General features: G+C 29.0%; 1 protein-coding gene across 2 annotated transcripts; it reads left to right on the top strand.

The window, feature by feature from the left end:
- The first annotated feature begins 6,325 nt into the window (after nucleotides 1-6,325).
- Nucleotides 6,326-13,750, top strand: LOC107456868 (exonuclease GOR). 2 transcript variants are annotated; one of them, XM_016074837.5, is made up of 4 exons: nucleotides 6,326-6,530; nucleotides 8,511-8,577; nucleotides 9,758-9,895; nucleotides 11,166-13,750. In XM_016074837.5, the coding sequence occupies exon 4, from the start codon at nucleotides 11,243-11,245 to the stop codon at nucleotides 12,128-12,130; it is 888 nt and encodes a 295-aa protein (XP_015930323.1). In that variant the 5' UTR covers nucleotides 6,326-6,530; nucleotides 8,511-8,577; nucleotides 9,758-9,895; nucleotides 11,166-11,242; the 3' UTR covers nucleotides 12,131-13,750. The 2 variants fall into 2 exon arrangements, with proteins under 2 accessions (XP_015930323.1, XP_042900179.1); XM_043044245.3 differs by having other exon boundaries at nucleotides 9,758-9,899.
- Nucleotides 13,751-18,537: the final 4,787 nt, after the last annotated feature.

Here is an 18,537-nt window from a genome sequence, read left to right as displayed (position 1 = left end):
AAAATAATCATACCATAAAAAAGGCTTAACTAACCATTTTTAAGAAGTTACATAAAAGTAGTAATTCTTTATTTATATCAATATAGAGCTGTACTAAGGCTATTGGCCACGGTCTGGGAAATATCACTGAGGAAGATACGCAGACATGCCATCACAGTTTTGATCCTTTGCAGAGGAGATGACTCTCTCACTTTGGTACCCCGAATACCTGCTTACGGATTCAAGCATTTTGAGGAAGAATAGTTCAGCGAGGACCAATACTGCACACCCTCGGTCTCTTCATAGGCTGATCAAAGTTGTCCCCCATTCATTCACTGATCACACTCGATGATGTTTTGATTCGGTGATCAACTGAAAACACTGTGGGACCAGCAAATTATATATAAAAAGGCTATGAAAATATGTTTGGTAAACAATATACAATCTGTTCTGAAGGAATTAGTAAGAGTTTTTTAATTAGTAAAGTAAGAGTTTTTTAATTAAAACGTATAAATTGTGAAATAAAATTAGCAGCGTTTAAACAAGCTAAATTAAGTTCACATCATAGGATAAAAAATATACACACAGCCTGCTTGACTAAAATGGTAGAAAGAAACACATTAATTAATCCTTCCAATTAAAAAAAATCATAATTATTAGATAAGTAAAATAAAAAAATAAATAAAATAAATCAAAACACATTTTTTTGAATTAAGTAACATTATTTAAGATGTGTTCAGGTTAGCCATGGAGTGATGTATATTGTGCCCACGCTACTCATCTTTCTAGACATCATAGCTAAAGTTGCAACTGATGAAATAAACAAGGTTTAGACCCTGGAATAACCGAAAAACAGGTGTAAGACGTTTCTGCGCTTTTAAAATTAAATTTTTTTTTTCATTGACAACAAATCAATCGATAACAAAAGTCTAGTGAGAACTTTTCAAAACACTAAATCTTTCGATGTTACTGCTCAATGAACATGAAACATCTTGAGTTCACTATAAAAAAATGATAAGACCATCTATTCTAAACTTTTTTTTTTGGTCTAATCTTAAATCTATGGTCGAAAGAATTGTTTAATATGGATTACTTACCATTAATGAGAATTTGAAGTGCATATTGTGACGTCATTTAAAAATCGGAGTTCCCTGTATAATCATAACCTTTCAAATTTTTTTAAATGGCCTCAATCTCTAAAAAAAACGTGAAAGACTATCCTCAGTACGATGGTATACACAAAAAAGAAAGCTCTTCCTGACTGTGGCAAAATTGAAGGCTGTCATCATTGAAACTCTGGCATAATATTATGGATAATGTACTATATTGACCGTTAAATGGTATGCAACATCGAATTTTTCAAGTCATACATAAATAAGATGGATATTTAGGTGATAATTAGCAGTAACTTAATTTTGATTAGACATTTTTCTCTGCCTGATTTTATTTATTCGATTTTTTTTTACTGCGGAGTCAGTGTGGAGCATAAAGTGAGTTTCTCTCTGAAAATATGAACTTTTTTACAAACTTTTTTAATTTACATGTTCAGTTTTTATTAGCTTTCCTTGTGTCAAGGATAAAAATGGCTGATCTAAGTTGAAACATACTGTGGATAGTTATAAAAAATGGTAAGAAATAAAAGATAGTATACATATAAATTTTTTTTAAACATTTTAGATTGTTTTAGTAGGAAAAATATTTAATTTTAACACGTTTACTATCAGCCGAGTACAGGTGATTATCTTCTTCTTTATTGGCACTACAGCCCAGGATGGGTCTTAACCTGCCAGAAAATATTTCTCCACACAGCTCTGTCACTTAACTTAATCTTCCAGTTGGAAATCTTTAAATTTTCTAAATCATTGGAGATATTATCCATTTATCCTTTCTTCGGTCTGCCTCTTGGCCTTTTGCCCACAGGCTTCCAATGAAAAATTTTTACCAATCGGTAGTCAGGTGATCTCTTAATGTAACCAAGTCATAAAAGCCTCTGCTCTTTGATGAATCCTTTTTCCTTACACCTCCATTATTTTTACACCTGTTTTATTTTGTGTACAGGTAATTATACGATATATATTACTGTAATCCAACGAAGTTCTTACGTAATCTATTACTATACTATACTAATATTATTAGTCTAATATATAAAGACAAAAACAAAATTTAATTGCTTTATTTTAATTACCATTTTAGTTTTCAAAATGAACGATGAGTTTATTTCAGTTAACGATGTTTTATTGTCGAGAAAAATCATCATGTTTTATGCATTAACAATTAGGAGATAATATGCATCTTGCTACTACCTCATCAGTTTTATCGACACAAACGGAAAGTATTGCGTCTCGATCTGGCATGAGATCGTTATAAATAAAAATAAAAAGAAAATTATTAAAGTAAATAAAAAAAAATAGTCCGTGGAGTCCCTCCGCGCGGAAGAAGTGAAACTTCGTAATGTGGAAATGAAAACAGGAAGGGGTAGAAATTGATTTTTAGTGAAATCATATTGTTTCTTTAAGACAAACTTTATTAACATTGCTCACAATTCACAATTGATCGCATCTTTTAATTATCATTTTCGAGTGGAGAAATATCCAAATCTATAACATTTACAATGGGATTATGATAACTAAGGTAAGATACGAAATGTTTGAGTTCTATTTTTTCAATATTTCTTGAAAAAGCTGCATCAATGGTAGTTCCCTCCTTGGTTGTTGGATCATTTCTACCATTTATCATTTCCAACCCAAATTTGTCTTTGAGGAAGGTTAATAATGTTTCAGCTTCAGGCAACGAGAAATTCACATTAAAATCTCCTGCAAGGATCACAGGCCGTTCACAATAATCAATTTCTTCACCAGTAACGTCTGACAGAGCTTGTGAACCTGCAGTGGATAGTGGCAATAAAGATATTGCAATAAATAATTTAATATCCCTCATGACTGCATTTGGTGAAATATAAATAGCAATTAGAATCATGTACTTTCAAAAGAGAAAACCTAACAATCAATTGATATTCACAAGAGACGTACCTTGACATAACCTTAAATCCGTCGCATTGTCCGTGGGATTGTTTTCACTCATTTTTTACAATTGTTATCCACTAAATTTGAAAATAAAAAAATACTACCCTATTAAATTATATGTGTATCAAATCAAACTAAAAAAAGTAGATTTATAGAAAAACAATACTTTTATGACTTTTATTATTTTTATGCTAGTGAGAACCAAAACAATATGGAACTGAATGAGGGAAAACTGGATCCTACCACGTGATTTCCCGGCCAATAAAAATGTAGCGTTAAACGTTTAACGCAACCTTGTTGGAAATCGCATAAGAAGTTTCACCTCAAAAACGTAGTAAAACTTCTAAATAATATAATATTAAAAAAGGCGAGGAATACTTTTAATATTTTAAAATGAAATAATTTATTTTTCTTAGTTTCAGTAAGAATTTTCAGTTTGAAAGTAGCCGAAATTTGTGATTTATAATTTTTAAAAATTCATGTTTAGCTAACTTAAAGAACATCAAAAACTTAAAATGCTTAAAAAATTATTTAAATTGTTGATAAATCAGGAATCCAAAACACGCTGTTAACTTTTAAAAGGCCTCTTTTTCTCCAGATTGAACTCAACTGTCAAAGGGGTGCATGCGAAAGGGGAATATTCGAAATATATATTTAATAATTTTTATTAAATTCTCCTTATACTACTCCACAGTAGCCATCAAAAAACATAAAAAATTCAAGGCTGTTACTCAGTTTAAAATTGGGAAAAATGGCATGCGGTATTCAAAAATTTTTGATAGTCTGCCAAAATTATACCGATACAATTCTACAATCTACAATCAGAAAATTTTGAGGGCAGTTGATTATAATATATTAGTCTGCTTTATTATTACATTTGATTTCAAGTAATATGAATTTTTTTAAAAAAAAATAAAACGCAGGCAAATGTACAGTATTAAATCATCTATCTAAAACTACTAACCAATTAATCTTATAGCTTTATATTTTTGAGAAAAAAACTTTTTTTTTCAAGCGAGCTGTGAATTTCTTCTGAATTTCTTTTGAATTTTGTTTTAAAATGTATAAATTTTAACAATAAAAATCTTTCTACGCTACTTTATTTAATATTTATTCTCTATAATTACGCCAAATATAAGCAATACAGTCAAGTAATGTTGTGTCATTAATAAAAAGGAAAAAAAAAAAAAAAACAAAAAAAAACAAACAAGAAAACGAAAATGGAACATTCAACCTAAAATCCAAGATGAGGGGGGGGGGATAGTTCAGTACTTCAGATAAGAGTAATGGCAAAATGTGAACTTCTCAACTATATTCTGTATGGTGTTCATTAATATTTTAGTGGATAGAAATTGCATAAATGCTTCTTCCAAAAACCTTCTGTTACTTTCATTGTAAGAGGCGAATACATTAATTTGAATGCCAGTTTAAGCTGCCGAGGGAAGAAAAAAAACTAAAAAGGAAGAAATTTTCAAATTTGTTCCCCTAAAAGAATCGATTTGTCCCCAGGAATAAATCCACCTTTGTTTATTCCACCTTTTGCAATTTCAAACTATGATAATTCGAAGTAGGGTTGCGGGGGGGCAACATAAACCATTTCATGATTTATTTGAATACGACAAAAATATTGCTTAATCTGAAAAATAATTTGTCCCGATTGTATATGTGGACTGATCGTTAAGACACGGTTCCCAGCAGATCACCGAAGTCAAGCATCACTGGCTGCGGTCAATGTACGGGTGGGTGAGCACTTGGATCAGTTTGCGTAGGGACCGAGGGTGTGCGGTATTGATCGTCGTTAAACTGTACTACCGTAAAGAGCTCGACTTCGTGTGCAGGTCGTTAGGCTACAGAAGCGGAGCTGCCATCCCCTCTGCAGAGGATCAAAATTGTGATGGCATGTCTTCGGATCAACCTCCGGGATGTTTCTCAGACCGTCGCCAATAGCCCATTGTGCAGCTCTAGTGCGACGTAAATTAACAACAACAACAACAAAATTAATGTATCCATTTTTTGCATCATTTTTGACCAGCAGGCTGTAAACTAGGTTTATCATTTCTGATGTGAATTAAATTTCAATTGGCTATAGAAATGGGCTACAGGTGGCGTAAAGCAGAGTTTTCTACCTACGGCAAAACTTTGCTTGCTTTCACTGTTAATGTGTGGAGGATGTACGATTGTTTTGTTCTTGATTTTTAAATACATTAAAAAGTTGGAAAACTATTTAGAATTGAAAACCACATTGAACATAGTTCTAAAAGAAATCGTAGTGGAAATTTACAGAAATATTGTTGACAGTTAAATAGGAAAAATATTAAGAAAGAGGAAAATATCGTAGTGCATTCTTACACAATTGAGAAGAAGAGGTGAGAGAAGAGGGGCAGTGTTCTCCTCAGAATACGTATTCGAGTGTTGCGATAGCGATTTGTTTAAATGTGACAAATTTCATATTAATATATATGGATTTCAATTATAAATTTTTTTGCTTTCATTTTATTTAGTAATCACAAAATCACAATTATTAACGCCTTTTATTACCCCGTTTTGTAATTGACCATTCACATTGTGAACACACAATTGATCCAGACGCGTATGCGACTGTTTAGAAATTACACATAGAACGAAATGCTTCAATTTACGTGCTATCGCAGATTCATAAATTTTTTCGAATTCATTTATTAATCATTTGAGAATTTGTATTTTTTTAATGAAATTTAAAATGCATTAGCTGTTATCATGCAGATTTAAAAATATATTGCTTTATATTTCCTTTTTATATTCTCTTATACATCGATTATGTTTTCCCTTTATATTCTATTTAGATTTATCCCCGAAAGATTCCTGAGCAAGAGTGCTTGATCCGCAGAATTGAAGAAAATTAATATTTCAATGTAAATAAAGTGTATGGTATATTTTGAGTGTTGTCCCGTATTTGGCTATATTTGTGTAAAAAAATTAGTTATTTTTTAGGGTTGCAACTTGCAGAGCATAGCATGCTTGCGGAGTCTTCCAAATTCATATGTTGTTTCTATCGTTGAAATTTAAATTGAAAGATTGTGTTATAATGTAAACGCTGCAATATAATAATATTTGATGGTGCCCTTTTTTAAGTTTAAGCGTAGGTTTCTTGATGACTTTTAATACCTAGCGCCATCAGTACTTTACTTTATTTATCCATATTTACCAATCAGACACTCATTTCCTTCTTTTAATTCGCTTACCCGAATTTTGAGTATGCAGTGTGAATAATCCCTTAACAAGTTCCTTCACCAGGTTGAGTTTCCCTAAAAGTAAGTTAGGATAAAGCGCAAAACTTGGTTTCTTTGAAATTGAAGTGAACACAAGTTATCATCTTACAGCACAAGATAATACCGCAAGCACGTGTTATCTTTTAGCCCGATAAGTGAATGTTATTCGTCTCATCGTGGTGTAAGGCAAGCCGTCGTTGCTCAGTTTTAATTTTTAGAAGATTTTAGATGTATTTCAAGAAATCAATCCATGATATTTTTAAACTGTTTACTAAATATCGTAAGTATTCATTTTTTGTATTTTACAAACTTTTCTTTTATTCTGAGTCATTTCTTTCTATTCTATGATGTAAACATTTTTGTAGATTAATGAAAGTTATTTTTATATTTTCTAAATATGATATTATTGACAAAATGCTATAGATGTTTATATATTTCATCAAAAATGATCGAGTATTGGCAATGTCTGCGTGTCAGAAATAATTTTTATCGTGATAATTTCAAATCGTACTAAAGGATGACCATGCGCTCAAGAGTTCTAAAATTGAAAATTAATTTTTAGTTATAATATTATCCTAAAAAGAGTTTCCTCTCATTGAAAAGGACAAATTTTTAGTACCAATATCTATCTACCAATAGACAACAAATTTTAATTAATACTAATATATTTTAATTATGATGAAATCCCCCCCCCCTCAGTCTCAAGATAAAAAATTCATCTCTTTTCTTATTAAATAAAATTTTCTTATTAATATTAAATTAAATGTACATTGAATCTATACAATGATACATGATATAATTTTTTAAAAAATTAGACTAATTACAGATTATTAGATTTTAGAGTTTTTGTTAACAATAATTTTATGTTAAAAGTAACCTGAATTTAACTGTGTACATAGTTAAGAATAAGTTAATTTTTCAAATGAATGTACGAATTATAAACTTCTATGCAAGTTCAAAGGGGCTCTTTACAGTTAAAGATTGACGTTATGTAAATTTGTTTCAGTGTAAACTAGGTTTATAAAAATAAAATTTATCTAACAAATGTTCGATTGCTGTATAATAATTGTATTAAGGGTATAATTTTTAAATGCAATGCAATTTCTGAGAAGTGCCACATTCCTTCAAAAATAAGACTTTTTTACTTAGAGGAGGAAGCACGTTTTCTTTTGTTAGTGTTGTAAAGTATCTGGCTGGAATAGTAAAGATTGTGCATTTTTCATTGATTCCTTTTAACTAATCATTTAGATCAAAAATTTTTTGTTTTGACTATTATTTCACTGTCGAAACTCATCTGCTGTAAATATTCAGTTTTTTTTTATTCTCTGATTATATGTTATAATTCTAGAATTAAATTTTTATTAAATGTTAAAAAAAGTACTGATCATACATGCCATTATTGTTAAAACTTTAATTTATATATATATATATATATATGTATATATACTTTTCAAGAGCATTTTGTCGTTTGCAGATAGTTTGAAATTTTTTTTACAATGAAGTTTAAAACCTTGACAATCATGGTTAAACCTTAGATAAACTTATTGTGAAAGTAGGGATATTTTAGAAGTTAATATAAAATTGCATGCATGCATTATAGTTTCAATTTTATTTTCTATAGTTATCATTATCACACAGTAATTCTCACTCATTATCAAAATAACAGAAGCTTTTGAAAAGTAATTAAAGACAATCTCTGAGAATACATTTTCTTCAAGAAAAGTGAATATATATATACAAAAAGAAGAATTGTAGGAGAACTTAAAGCATTTTTTTTTTATATTTTAGACTTATAATGGTCACTTAAAGGTGTATTTTTAAGTAAAAGGTATTTATTTTAAAATGATAGAAAAATTTTAAATCATAAAAAAATATATCAATATACTTCCTCCCAAATAAAGGATAAGAATATCTCAGTGTTGAATATTGTATGAATTTTAATTTTATAACTAGATGAAGTAAGAAAAATCTTACTAAAATTAAGGAATGAAATTAGAAGTTAGTTAAATAATTATCAGTAATTAAATAAATCAGAAATTAACTTTTCATTAAAACAGATAGTTAAGAAAGCCTTTTCCCGAAAAAATAAAATAAGGCGGTGTTTTTAAGAGATGGTGGCTTATTGAGGATGAACAAGGATCAAAAGGTAGACAAAGTGGGAAGTTCTAAGAATGCTTATGGAGAACACTGTAGTTATCATTATCAATTTCATTCAATAATGAGCAGAAAGAATTTCACATTATGTATTTTTACTTTTTAGAGTCACTCTGTACTCCAAGGATTTTATTCAGGTCATATACACAAGTGCCACGTCGAAGGAAAAAAAAGTAAATATTTTAATATCCTATTATAATTGATTCGCTTCTGTTTTAAGTTCTTTTAAAAGTGTTTTGTGTTGAAACTTTAAAATTAGTTTTTATCTTTCATTATTATGCTTATGAGTGTTTAACGCCTGTATGCGCTGGGGTCTCATTGAAACTTCTACTTTGCAAACATTCTAAGAGTTTTATTCAGTATCATTTATAGAAACTAAATAAAATTTTAGACTAAAGATGAGAAATTCCCACCCTTAGGAATTTTATATTACATTGTTTATGTTTTTTTTCTTCATCATATCTGGTATAAATTACATGTATCATGCAAAAAAGAAAATACTTAAGTGCAAAGCATTTCATAATATTACATTTTTAATATGTTTTGTCTGGAGAAAAAATATTGTTATTAGTCAGTACGAATAAAAATGTTATTAAACTAGCTTAAATTTTTTTTTAATGATCTATTATTTTAGAAAGTATAATTGTTTTCGTTACTTAATTTTAAAACCTTTTGGAAGGAAGACAGAATTATTAACCATTATTATTAATAATTCTGTCTTGCATAAATTTGTCATCTGAAAATTTTTTTGGCTGGATCTTGTTTAATACAAAAGTATTAACAATTATTATTATTCTAAATTATTATTAACAGTTTTTTACTTAAATGATTTTTTTAAAAAAAATATTCTGAAAGGTAAATCAAGTTAAAAGTCCATCTTTAATATCTTGATTTAAATCATTGAAATTTTTTTTTATGGCTTCTTGTACAATTTTTATAATGCCATCCTTGCTAATTTTTAGGAAGATGACTTGAAAAGTCCGGTATAAAGAATTTGGAAATTGTCATGATAATCTGCTATGCTTAGTCCATGTTTACTGTTTCTTAATCATGTTGCTCTGTATGATTAAATATATTACTGATTTTAAAAACTAATTAAACTTATAAAAAATTGCTGAAAAAGCATCCATTGTTTTGATTTTGTTCAGATTTTTGCATGCCTTTTTTTTAAAGCTATGTTTTAATTATTTTAATAATTGTAAATGTAAGTTTCTGAATAGTATATATCTCAGTAATATCTCAGTTTATTTATCCTTTAAATTTTGAATAAGAAAATGCTAATGTTTTCTGTGCAATTCATGCATTTGTTATAGTATATTAATGTCATTTATAACTTTGTTATTTTAATTTTAGTTCTTAAGTAGTTATATGTGACGAGACTTGTTCTACTTATACGAAGCATACTAGTTATGTAGGTCTTGCTGTTATCTCGGAAAATGTGGTACTTATTCATTTGGAATTGAGTTTCATAGTCCTGAAAGAATCTGTCAGGTAGGTAATTATTCTTTTCTAGATTATTTTTGTAATTCTTTCTATTTTTATCATATAGATAATAGTTCCTAACTCCTCATTTATATAAGGCCTAACGTTAAGCAAATGACTCCATATGAGGAATGAAAACTTGATTTTTCATCTCAGATTGTCTTTAAGGCACGTTGGTGTATAAAAGTTCGCCAGTTGGGTGTATATTATGTTGTTAGCAAAGTCGGGAAAATTTTGCTTATTTATGGTGGTTTAAGAATAAGGTTGTATAAATTTATTTAAAAAAATAACTATATGAAATTCCGAATTGGGACTCGAAATTAAAATGACTCATTCTTTGTCTGTTATGCTATATTCTAGCATTGTTAATATTTGTGATGAACAAAAAAATTTTTTAACTTTTCAATTTTTTACTATGTCATATTCAAGGAAATTATAAAGTTGGAATCTGATTTTTTTTTACTAATTTTTGTGATGTGTGAATCGTTTTATTTATTTATTATTTTTTTTTTAAAAACATGATTAAATTAATAAGGTACCTCAAAATTCACAATATTCATTAATTAACTTTTAAATTTTCAGATCTAATTTAAAGGCTTAGTTACTTTTATCTAATGGTCCTTTTGTATGTTCATTAATTATCTTGAGCTTGATTCTATTTTATTTTTATAAATTTTTTTATAGTGATTTTTATGCAAATTTTTTATTGTTCTAAATGAGAGATGCATGAAAGTTTCAATTTAGGAATTGTTAACAATATAAATTTGCCTAACTTTGGTTTAGCTAAATTTTTTTGATTATACAATTTAAATTTAAAACTGATGTTTATTATGAACTGCTGTACTTAATTATTTTTAATCCTAATATGCAGAACTTAAAAATAACGCTTGGACCATCACCGCTAAAATCGATGGGAAAGGAATGGTACATTGTTTCGATCTTATGTTTAGGTTTGTGTTTGTTTTGAGAAAAAAAACAATTCTTCATGATTGTGTCGCATTAGCCATCTTTTATGTCGTAATGTTTAAATTAAATTCAATTTATTAACTCTTTTTTTTAAAAATTTTAAATCATATAGAACAAGTGACCAAATTTCCTTATTTTTGTCCCTGCTGATGTGTAATTATCTTTTAGTTACTGGTCCTTAGAACAAAAGACAAAATTTCCCTATTTTTACCCCTATTGATGTGTAACTGAAAGCTTTGCATGAAATTTAGTCTGTACTGCATATCATGACAAATTGCTTATTAAAAATATTTATGAGATATTTTTATTTCAGCTTAATAAGACCTTAAAGTTGGTGTTCTACTGTCATTTAACCAGTATTCTAAATTGAAACAGACCACAACATTGAAGATGACTAGACGGCCCGATATTTATTATTATAAGATGATGGAACACGTTCATCGACGTGAAACACTTCTTGAGGTTGGCTTTCCTTTAATAGTAGAGCCAGATAACAGATTGTGCATCAATGGAAACAACTATTTCGAAGATGCAAACATTGAGAAGCAGAAGTGTCGTTGTCGGAAGACTGTTTCCCTTCTTAATGAAAATTGGTTTTATGCAAGGAATTGTCGTTACCATCCTCTTAAAGTAGATAAGAACTCCTGGACGTATAAATGCTGTGGTAAACCTTTCAAGTCTCCTGGTTGTGTATCTAGTGCCTTCCACACTAGCTCATACATTTCACTTTTTGGTGATTGGTATGTTACAAAACAATGGAGTACAGATAATTTCAACATCTTAGCTATGGATTGCGAATTTGTGTTTACTCAAGGAGGCATGGAAGTTGCTCGAGTGAGTTTAGTATCGTTGAAGAAAGGGGTTGTTTACGACACTCTTGTGACTCCAAACTACGAAATTCTGGATTATAACACCCAATTCAGTGGCATCACCCCTGAAGATTTGGCATATGGAAATGTTAAAACATTGTCAGAAGTTCAGTATGACCTTACGTGTAAGTTTTTAAGCTGTGATACTATCCTCATTGGCCACGGACTGCATTCTGATTTGAAAGGCCTTCACGTGTGTCATGAAAACATAATTGATACATCTATTTTGTATCCACACTTTAAGGGTTTGCCTTACAGGTACTCATTGGAGTATCTAGCTCAGGAATATTTGGGGATTACTATGCGCAATGGTGAATCAGGACATTGTAGCATTGAAGATGCTAATATTTGTTTGCAGCTTGTAATTTTGAAAAGTGAACTTTATCCTTTTCAATGTTATGCAACATGAACTTCATAGATTTTTCGACTTCAAATTTAATTTTTTGCTTTTTCACCATTAGTTATAATTTATTATAACTAATGGTAATAATTTATTAAAAGCAATTATATATATAATTGATTATAATTTAATGTAATAGTTTACATTAGATTTTTTTTATTTTTAACCTATCTGACTTTACTAAAAAAAAAAATCAGTTTTTTCTCAGATTTTAATCGAAATTTTTTAAATGAAGTTGAAACTAAAGCTGTATTGTTTTTAGTAAATACATTTTTTTAAATTTTTATTTCACTTTGCTGTACCAGAATTTATGGTTTATTTTTAAGCCTATATTTGCAAAGTAACTAACTTAATTAGTAAAGGACCTAACTCTGATTTGTAAGGACTTCATATTTGCCATTATAATGTTATGTATTTCATGCATAATACATTTTAAGATTTATTTACAGTTTGAGACAATGAAATATGTACTTTTTACTTTAAAAGATAAAAATGATAAATTTGTATGTCAATTTTTAAGACTTTGCTTTTGCAAATTTGACTGTTTCTTTGCTAATGCTAACTTTTAATGGACTTTTATGAGTGTATCATACACTTAAAAAGTTTTCTGCTGATGGGTAGAATGAAAGGGGTTTTGTTTGTTCATCTTATGGATAAATTATGCATCACTATTAATATTTTTCTATCCACAATATTTTCTGTAATTTAGAAAATATTTAAATGAGTATGTAGAATATGAATAGCATTTGGTTTTATTTACGATTATGGGTTTCTTTTTGTATATTTATTTTATGCATTTATGTTGTTTATTTTATGTATTATGTTCCTGGTTGTTAAATTCATAATTTCAGTATGGTGATGGTAATCCTTAATTTAAGGTATATGATCTCAAATTATAGAACTTTATTACTCTTATTATAATTTATCTCCTACTGTCACACTCTTGTCAATATTTATTTAATATTCCTCTTTGTTTTTTTTTTAGTTAACATATTCTTAAAAGTTAAATCTAAACTTTTGGAAATATAATGAAGAAATTAAATGTGCACACATAATGGAAATGACTTCATTTTTTTTCTCCCTTTACTTAGGCTATTTATAGTCTATGTATTGCACTGTGATAGTTGTATAAAGTTGTAAATAAATACATATGTGCCTATTTTTTATGTTTATTTTTTGAACTACAAAACGAAATGAACATCTTTTCACAGTGTACATTTCATTTTGTAGTGAAAAAATAAATATAATTTTTTTTTTTAATATGGTACAATTTCATGTTCTTGTATTCAAACTATTCAGCTAAATAACCGTCAATTTTTTTAAAAATCTACAATGAAAATAAATATTTTTTCTCAAAAAAAACTTATATTGAAATCTGATCAAGGTTTTCATTTTAATTCTCCAACTCTCTGAAACTATGGGTAAAATGTGCCTTAGAAATTTCACAAGTGTAAATATGTATGGTTAAAAATCATAAATTTTTTTATTGTGAGTTTTTGTAATCTGTATGTAATTATTATGTGACATTATGTAATTTATTTTATCACCATATGTAAATATGTCATATCTTTTATACTTTTTAAATGATTTTTGAATGAATTATTAAATAAATAAAATGAAAAATTTTAATTATTGTTTTGCTTGTATATTAATTTATGTATAGTCAGTAGTAGAAAAAAGAGAAAGAGATCGCTCTTATAACTTTTTAGCTGTTTGGCAGTTTTTTACTCTGTAAAGTGCTTAGAGAAATCTATAAAAACCGTGGCAAAATATGCTCATTTTGACCAAAAAGACAGTTTTCTGAAAAAGCATGCCTTTCTTTTCATCAAATTTGGATTTATCACCTCCAAAGTAAAGGGGTTGGTAAAGTATTTAAATGCTTACTACGAGGCGCATCCAGAAAGTAAGTTTCCCTAATTTGCTATAAAAAAAAAAAGAACTCACACTTTCCTGAACGTATTTATTGGTAACTAGTACAGCAATGTTTCAGCTATTTTTCAACAGAGCCACCACCAGAATTGAGACACTTGTCGTATCCTGGGATCAACTTTTGTATCCCTCTGTCGTAGAACCAGCATGTGATAAACAACTTCAGCTCTTTATCAATGCCAAAACGCTCACTGGAGGACAGGAATTTCTTGAGGTGCAAGAAATTTTTACAGAAGAGCTGTAGGGTGGCTGATCAAACAACTCACAACCAAATTCCGTCAAAACAGCTGCTGTGCGTGGTGCCATATGTAGACATGTATTGTCATGGAGGAGCGCAACACTTGCAGTAAGCATTCCACGACTTTTGTTTTGAATGGCATGTCACAATTTCCGCAATGTTTCACAGTAATGGTAAACTTCTATCACACGCTGGTTCCATTTACAGATGGCAGAGTTCATCAACAGAGGGATACAAAAGTTGATCCCAGGATACGACAAGTGTCTCAATTCTGGTGGTGGCTCGGTTGAAAAATAGCTGAAACATTGCTGTACTAGTTGCCAATAAATACGTTCATGAAAGTGTGAGTTCTTTTTTTTTTAAAAAATTTGGGAAACTTACTTTCTGGATACAGTTCTACTGCTGTAACAGTTTAAAATTTTGTTACTCGTTATTGTTAGATTATTTATGTATGTTAGGAATAAATCAGTTTATAATTTTTTTTAAAGTAAAAATAGATTAATGAAGAAAAATATTTCTTTTCTTAAAATCTTATGAAGTATCTGTACCGAAATTTAGTTTTAATTTCTTGTCGTATTGAGCACAGTTGATTAGATTTCGTTCCTGCTTTAAGGAAATATCAATAAATATTCTATTTTTATGTTTTTTGTACTGCATTTTAAAATATTGTGAAAAAATTTGCACTCCACTTATTAACACGTTGAATGCCATGGGGGTCGGTGGTGACTGCTGAGTTTGATCGTAGCGCCACGTGGGTGACCGGCGAAACGAAGATTATTAGGAACACATAATTCGAGTAAATTTTTAATGCTTTTAATTTTTTTATATTACTATTATCTTTACAAAAATGTTTTAAAGAAGTAAATGCAACGCATACTGAGAAAATCATTTTGGCCAGACGGGCAAGCCATGTAAAATTAGCATGGCATTCAACGAGTTTAACTTTAACGACTTTTTTTTTATAATAGGCCAATGTGATTTGGATGTGTGTAGAATTAATCATATTTTTCATAGAAATATAATTATAAAACGTTAATCTACCAATTTTAAAAAATGCAATTTAAAAACTATTGTATTTTAAAAAAATATGTCAGTGATCTTATTTAATGCCTTAATATGGATTTGCCATATTTCGAAAGGGTTATGGATTGTTTTAGCTTCATTTTATTATTAAAAGAAAAAAAGATAAATATAGAAAAAGCACTTTAATAAAAGAAATTACATTGCCCGGTAAGTAAAAATTAAGGTCACTAAAATTTTGTGAAAAATGAAAGAAGTTAGCCTCTATGATATTTTGTTATTCAAATTTAAAATAATAATAAAATAAGTTCCGATTGCATTTTATAAATTTACTCCCGAATTTCAAAATTGAGATCATGAGGAAAATGCTCCCATTTATAGTCATATCTTTACATTTTAACTATGGGTAAGCAACCACTTTAGTTAAAAAGAAAGAACATTCATATAAAACTTTTTACTATGAATATTTTAAGGTGAATGCAAATGATTTGCTTAACCAAAAATAATCCTTAAGGTTTGCACCTGTAATGAAAAACTTAATATGGCTGACAAACTTGGAAAAACGAATCGAACTTTACAATTACATAACTTCATCAGGGGTGGATCCAGAAATTTTTCCTGGGGGGGGTGTTAGACTCAGTCCCCCCCCCCACAATAAATTTTTTTTATGAAAAAAAATTTTTTTTTTTAATATTTTTTTTGAAAAAACAAAAACGGGTTTTTAATGCTAGTCTTCTCATTTATTTTTTTCATAATGAACAATATATACATAATTCAAGTATTCAAAATCTTTAAATAATAAATGTAATGCGTTTTTTAGAAACTTTGGCAAATCTGTCAATGATTTTTTCAACATCCAAATCAATTTCTCGATGAATGTTTAATAATGCGAGTCCATTTAATCAATTTTTGGTTAAACCTGTTGGAGCCAGAGCCGGATTATATCTTTCGTAGGCCCTAGGCATAGCCGTTTTTGGGCCTTCCCCGACTCCTCCCATCTTTTCAAAATATATGCTAAAATTTTCTTGCATATTTTTTGTTTACATTTTTATTAATATGGATTTTAATTTACAAATTTGTTTATCGAACTTTATCTGCAATACCGGCATACTGCCGATATTGCAGTTGATATCGGTAATACCATTATGATTAGTTCGATCGATAACTATGTAAACACTTCACGTCAACAATACAACAACAAACCAGCAAAAAAAAAAAAAAAAACAGTGAAATTGATAGTGAGATTAATTACAAGAAATATTTATACTACAAATAGCTTCATAGTTTTCATGATACTACTATGATAACTAAGTGAAGGAAATTAACATTGTCAAAAGTAAATCTTTTGAAATTATTTATAAATAAATTTGCAAGGTAGGTTAAATGTTTACTAATAGAAAAAAAAATGATTTAATACTATTTTAATAAAATGTTAGTCACGTTTTTTAAATTGAGTCATTTTAGCAATTGACCAATGTTTCTTATATATATTTTTCAGGATCATAAATTATATGATATATTAACAGATTTTTGCAAAAGTGATATTGAAAAGGAAGATGCTAAACATGAGACAAGAAAATTGATTGTTCAATTAAGTAATTTTGAAACTGCATTTATGACCGTAATTTGGGAACATGCATTAAAACAAGTTAATATGATCACTTTAGCCCTCCAGGAACCAGGGATAGAATTGTGCACAGTAGTCAAATTGTACGATAGTTTATTACAACATTTTCAAAACATGCACACCGAAAAATCGTTCGACGAATTAGAACCGAAAGCACAAGTTCTTTTGCCGAATACTGAATATAAAATAAAGAGAACACGAAAACGAAAGAGATTTTTCGACGAAACAGAAGAACAAGAAGTAATTTCAAACTCGAATCCAAGACAAATGTTTTTGTCAGGAACGTATTACGCCATTTTAGATGCATTAATTTCAGAAATGACTAAAAGGCGTAAAGCTTACAGTGTTTTGTACAATAATTTCAGATTTCTTGTTCACAAAAATTTGTCAAACTCTGAGATTAAGCTAAAAGCGCAAAATCTGGTGAAAATTTACTCATCCGATTTAGAGGAAAACTTTGTAGATGAATTTTTACTATTTTCAAATTTGTATGAACATAAATCTGCACAAGAAATGTTGAAGGATCAAATTAAAGATAAACTTGTGAATACTTTTCCTAACGTTCACATTGCATTAAGAATATATTTGTCGATTCTTGGATCAAATGCAGAAGGAGAAAGATCTTTCTCCAGATTAAAATTGATAAAAATTTATTTGCGTTCAACAATGAATCAAGATCGTTTGGCATCGCTTGCACTTATGTCTATTGAATACGACATTTTGCGTAGTTTGGAGTTCGACAGCATAATACAAGATTTCGTTGAATCCAAAAATCGCAAAAAAGTAATATATTAGATCATAAGATTCTGCAAAATAATTTATTACCGAAAAATATTATATTTTTATTTGTATCTTCATAATTTTGTGCAAAATACACTTGTTGTTTTTAAAGCTAAATTATTTTTGTCAACAAATTTTTTTCTCCCAAGTTTTTCGTAGGCCCTAGGCACGTGCCTAGTGTGCCTATAGGTTCATCCGGCCCTGGTTGGAGCACATCAACATTATCAATGTTTACAATGAAACTATGACGAATTTCGGAAATCTTTTGGATTATGATTCTTGAAACAGTGAAGAACACAATTAGATGGAAAAAAAAAATCGATTTTTCCGACCTACGTAGGTGTATATACCCCCTTAAATAAATTTAAAAATATCTTACTTCTATTGTAAACTATCAAAAAATTTTTATTTTATTTTTTGGGGGGGAGGGGGGTCTTGACCCCCCTCCGCTGGTTCCGCCACTGAACTTCAGGTTGTTACTATTTCCAATACCGACAAGGTAGAGATAATTGTGCTCCGGAAAAAATCCAGATTTTCCGCTAACCGCGATCCGGAAGTTTCCGGGAATCCAAGGTCCAGAAGTTTCAAGAAATCATCGATCGCATTTACGTATAAAAATTTTGTATATTCTATTTAGAAATATTAGAACTAAAATTTATACTAAGCATCTCTTTTATTTGTAAATATTTTTTCTGGTAGAATAATAACTGTGATTAGACACACAAGTAAACTTATACCATATCTATTCATTTAAATTATGCTGTATATAATTTATTTATAATTGTATGTTTTAAAAATATTGGTGATTTCAATTTATAAAGA

The sequence above is a fragment of the Parasteatoda tepidariorum genome, chromosome 4 (assembly GCF_982258835.1).
Source record: "Parasteatoda tepidariorum strain Cologne lab strain chromosome 4, Ptep-v5.0, whole genome shotgun sequence".
In the NCBI taxonomy this organism is placed as follows: Eukaryota; Metazoa; Arthropoda; class Arachnida; order Araneae; family Theridiidae; genus Parasteatoda; species Parasteatoda tepidariorum.
Note: the sequence above shows the minus strand (reverse complement) of the source record. Positions and strands in the feature narration are given on the sequence as shown.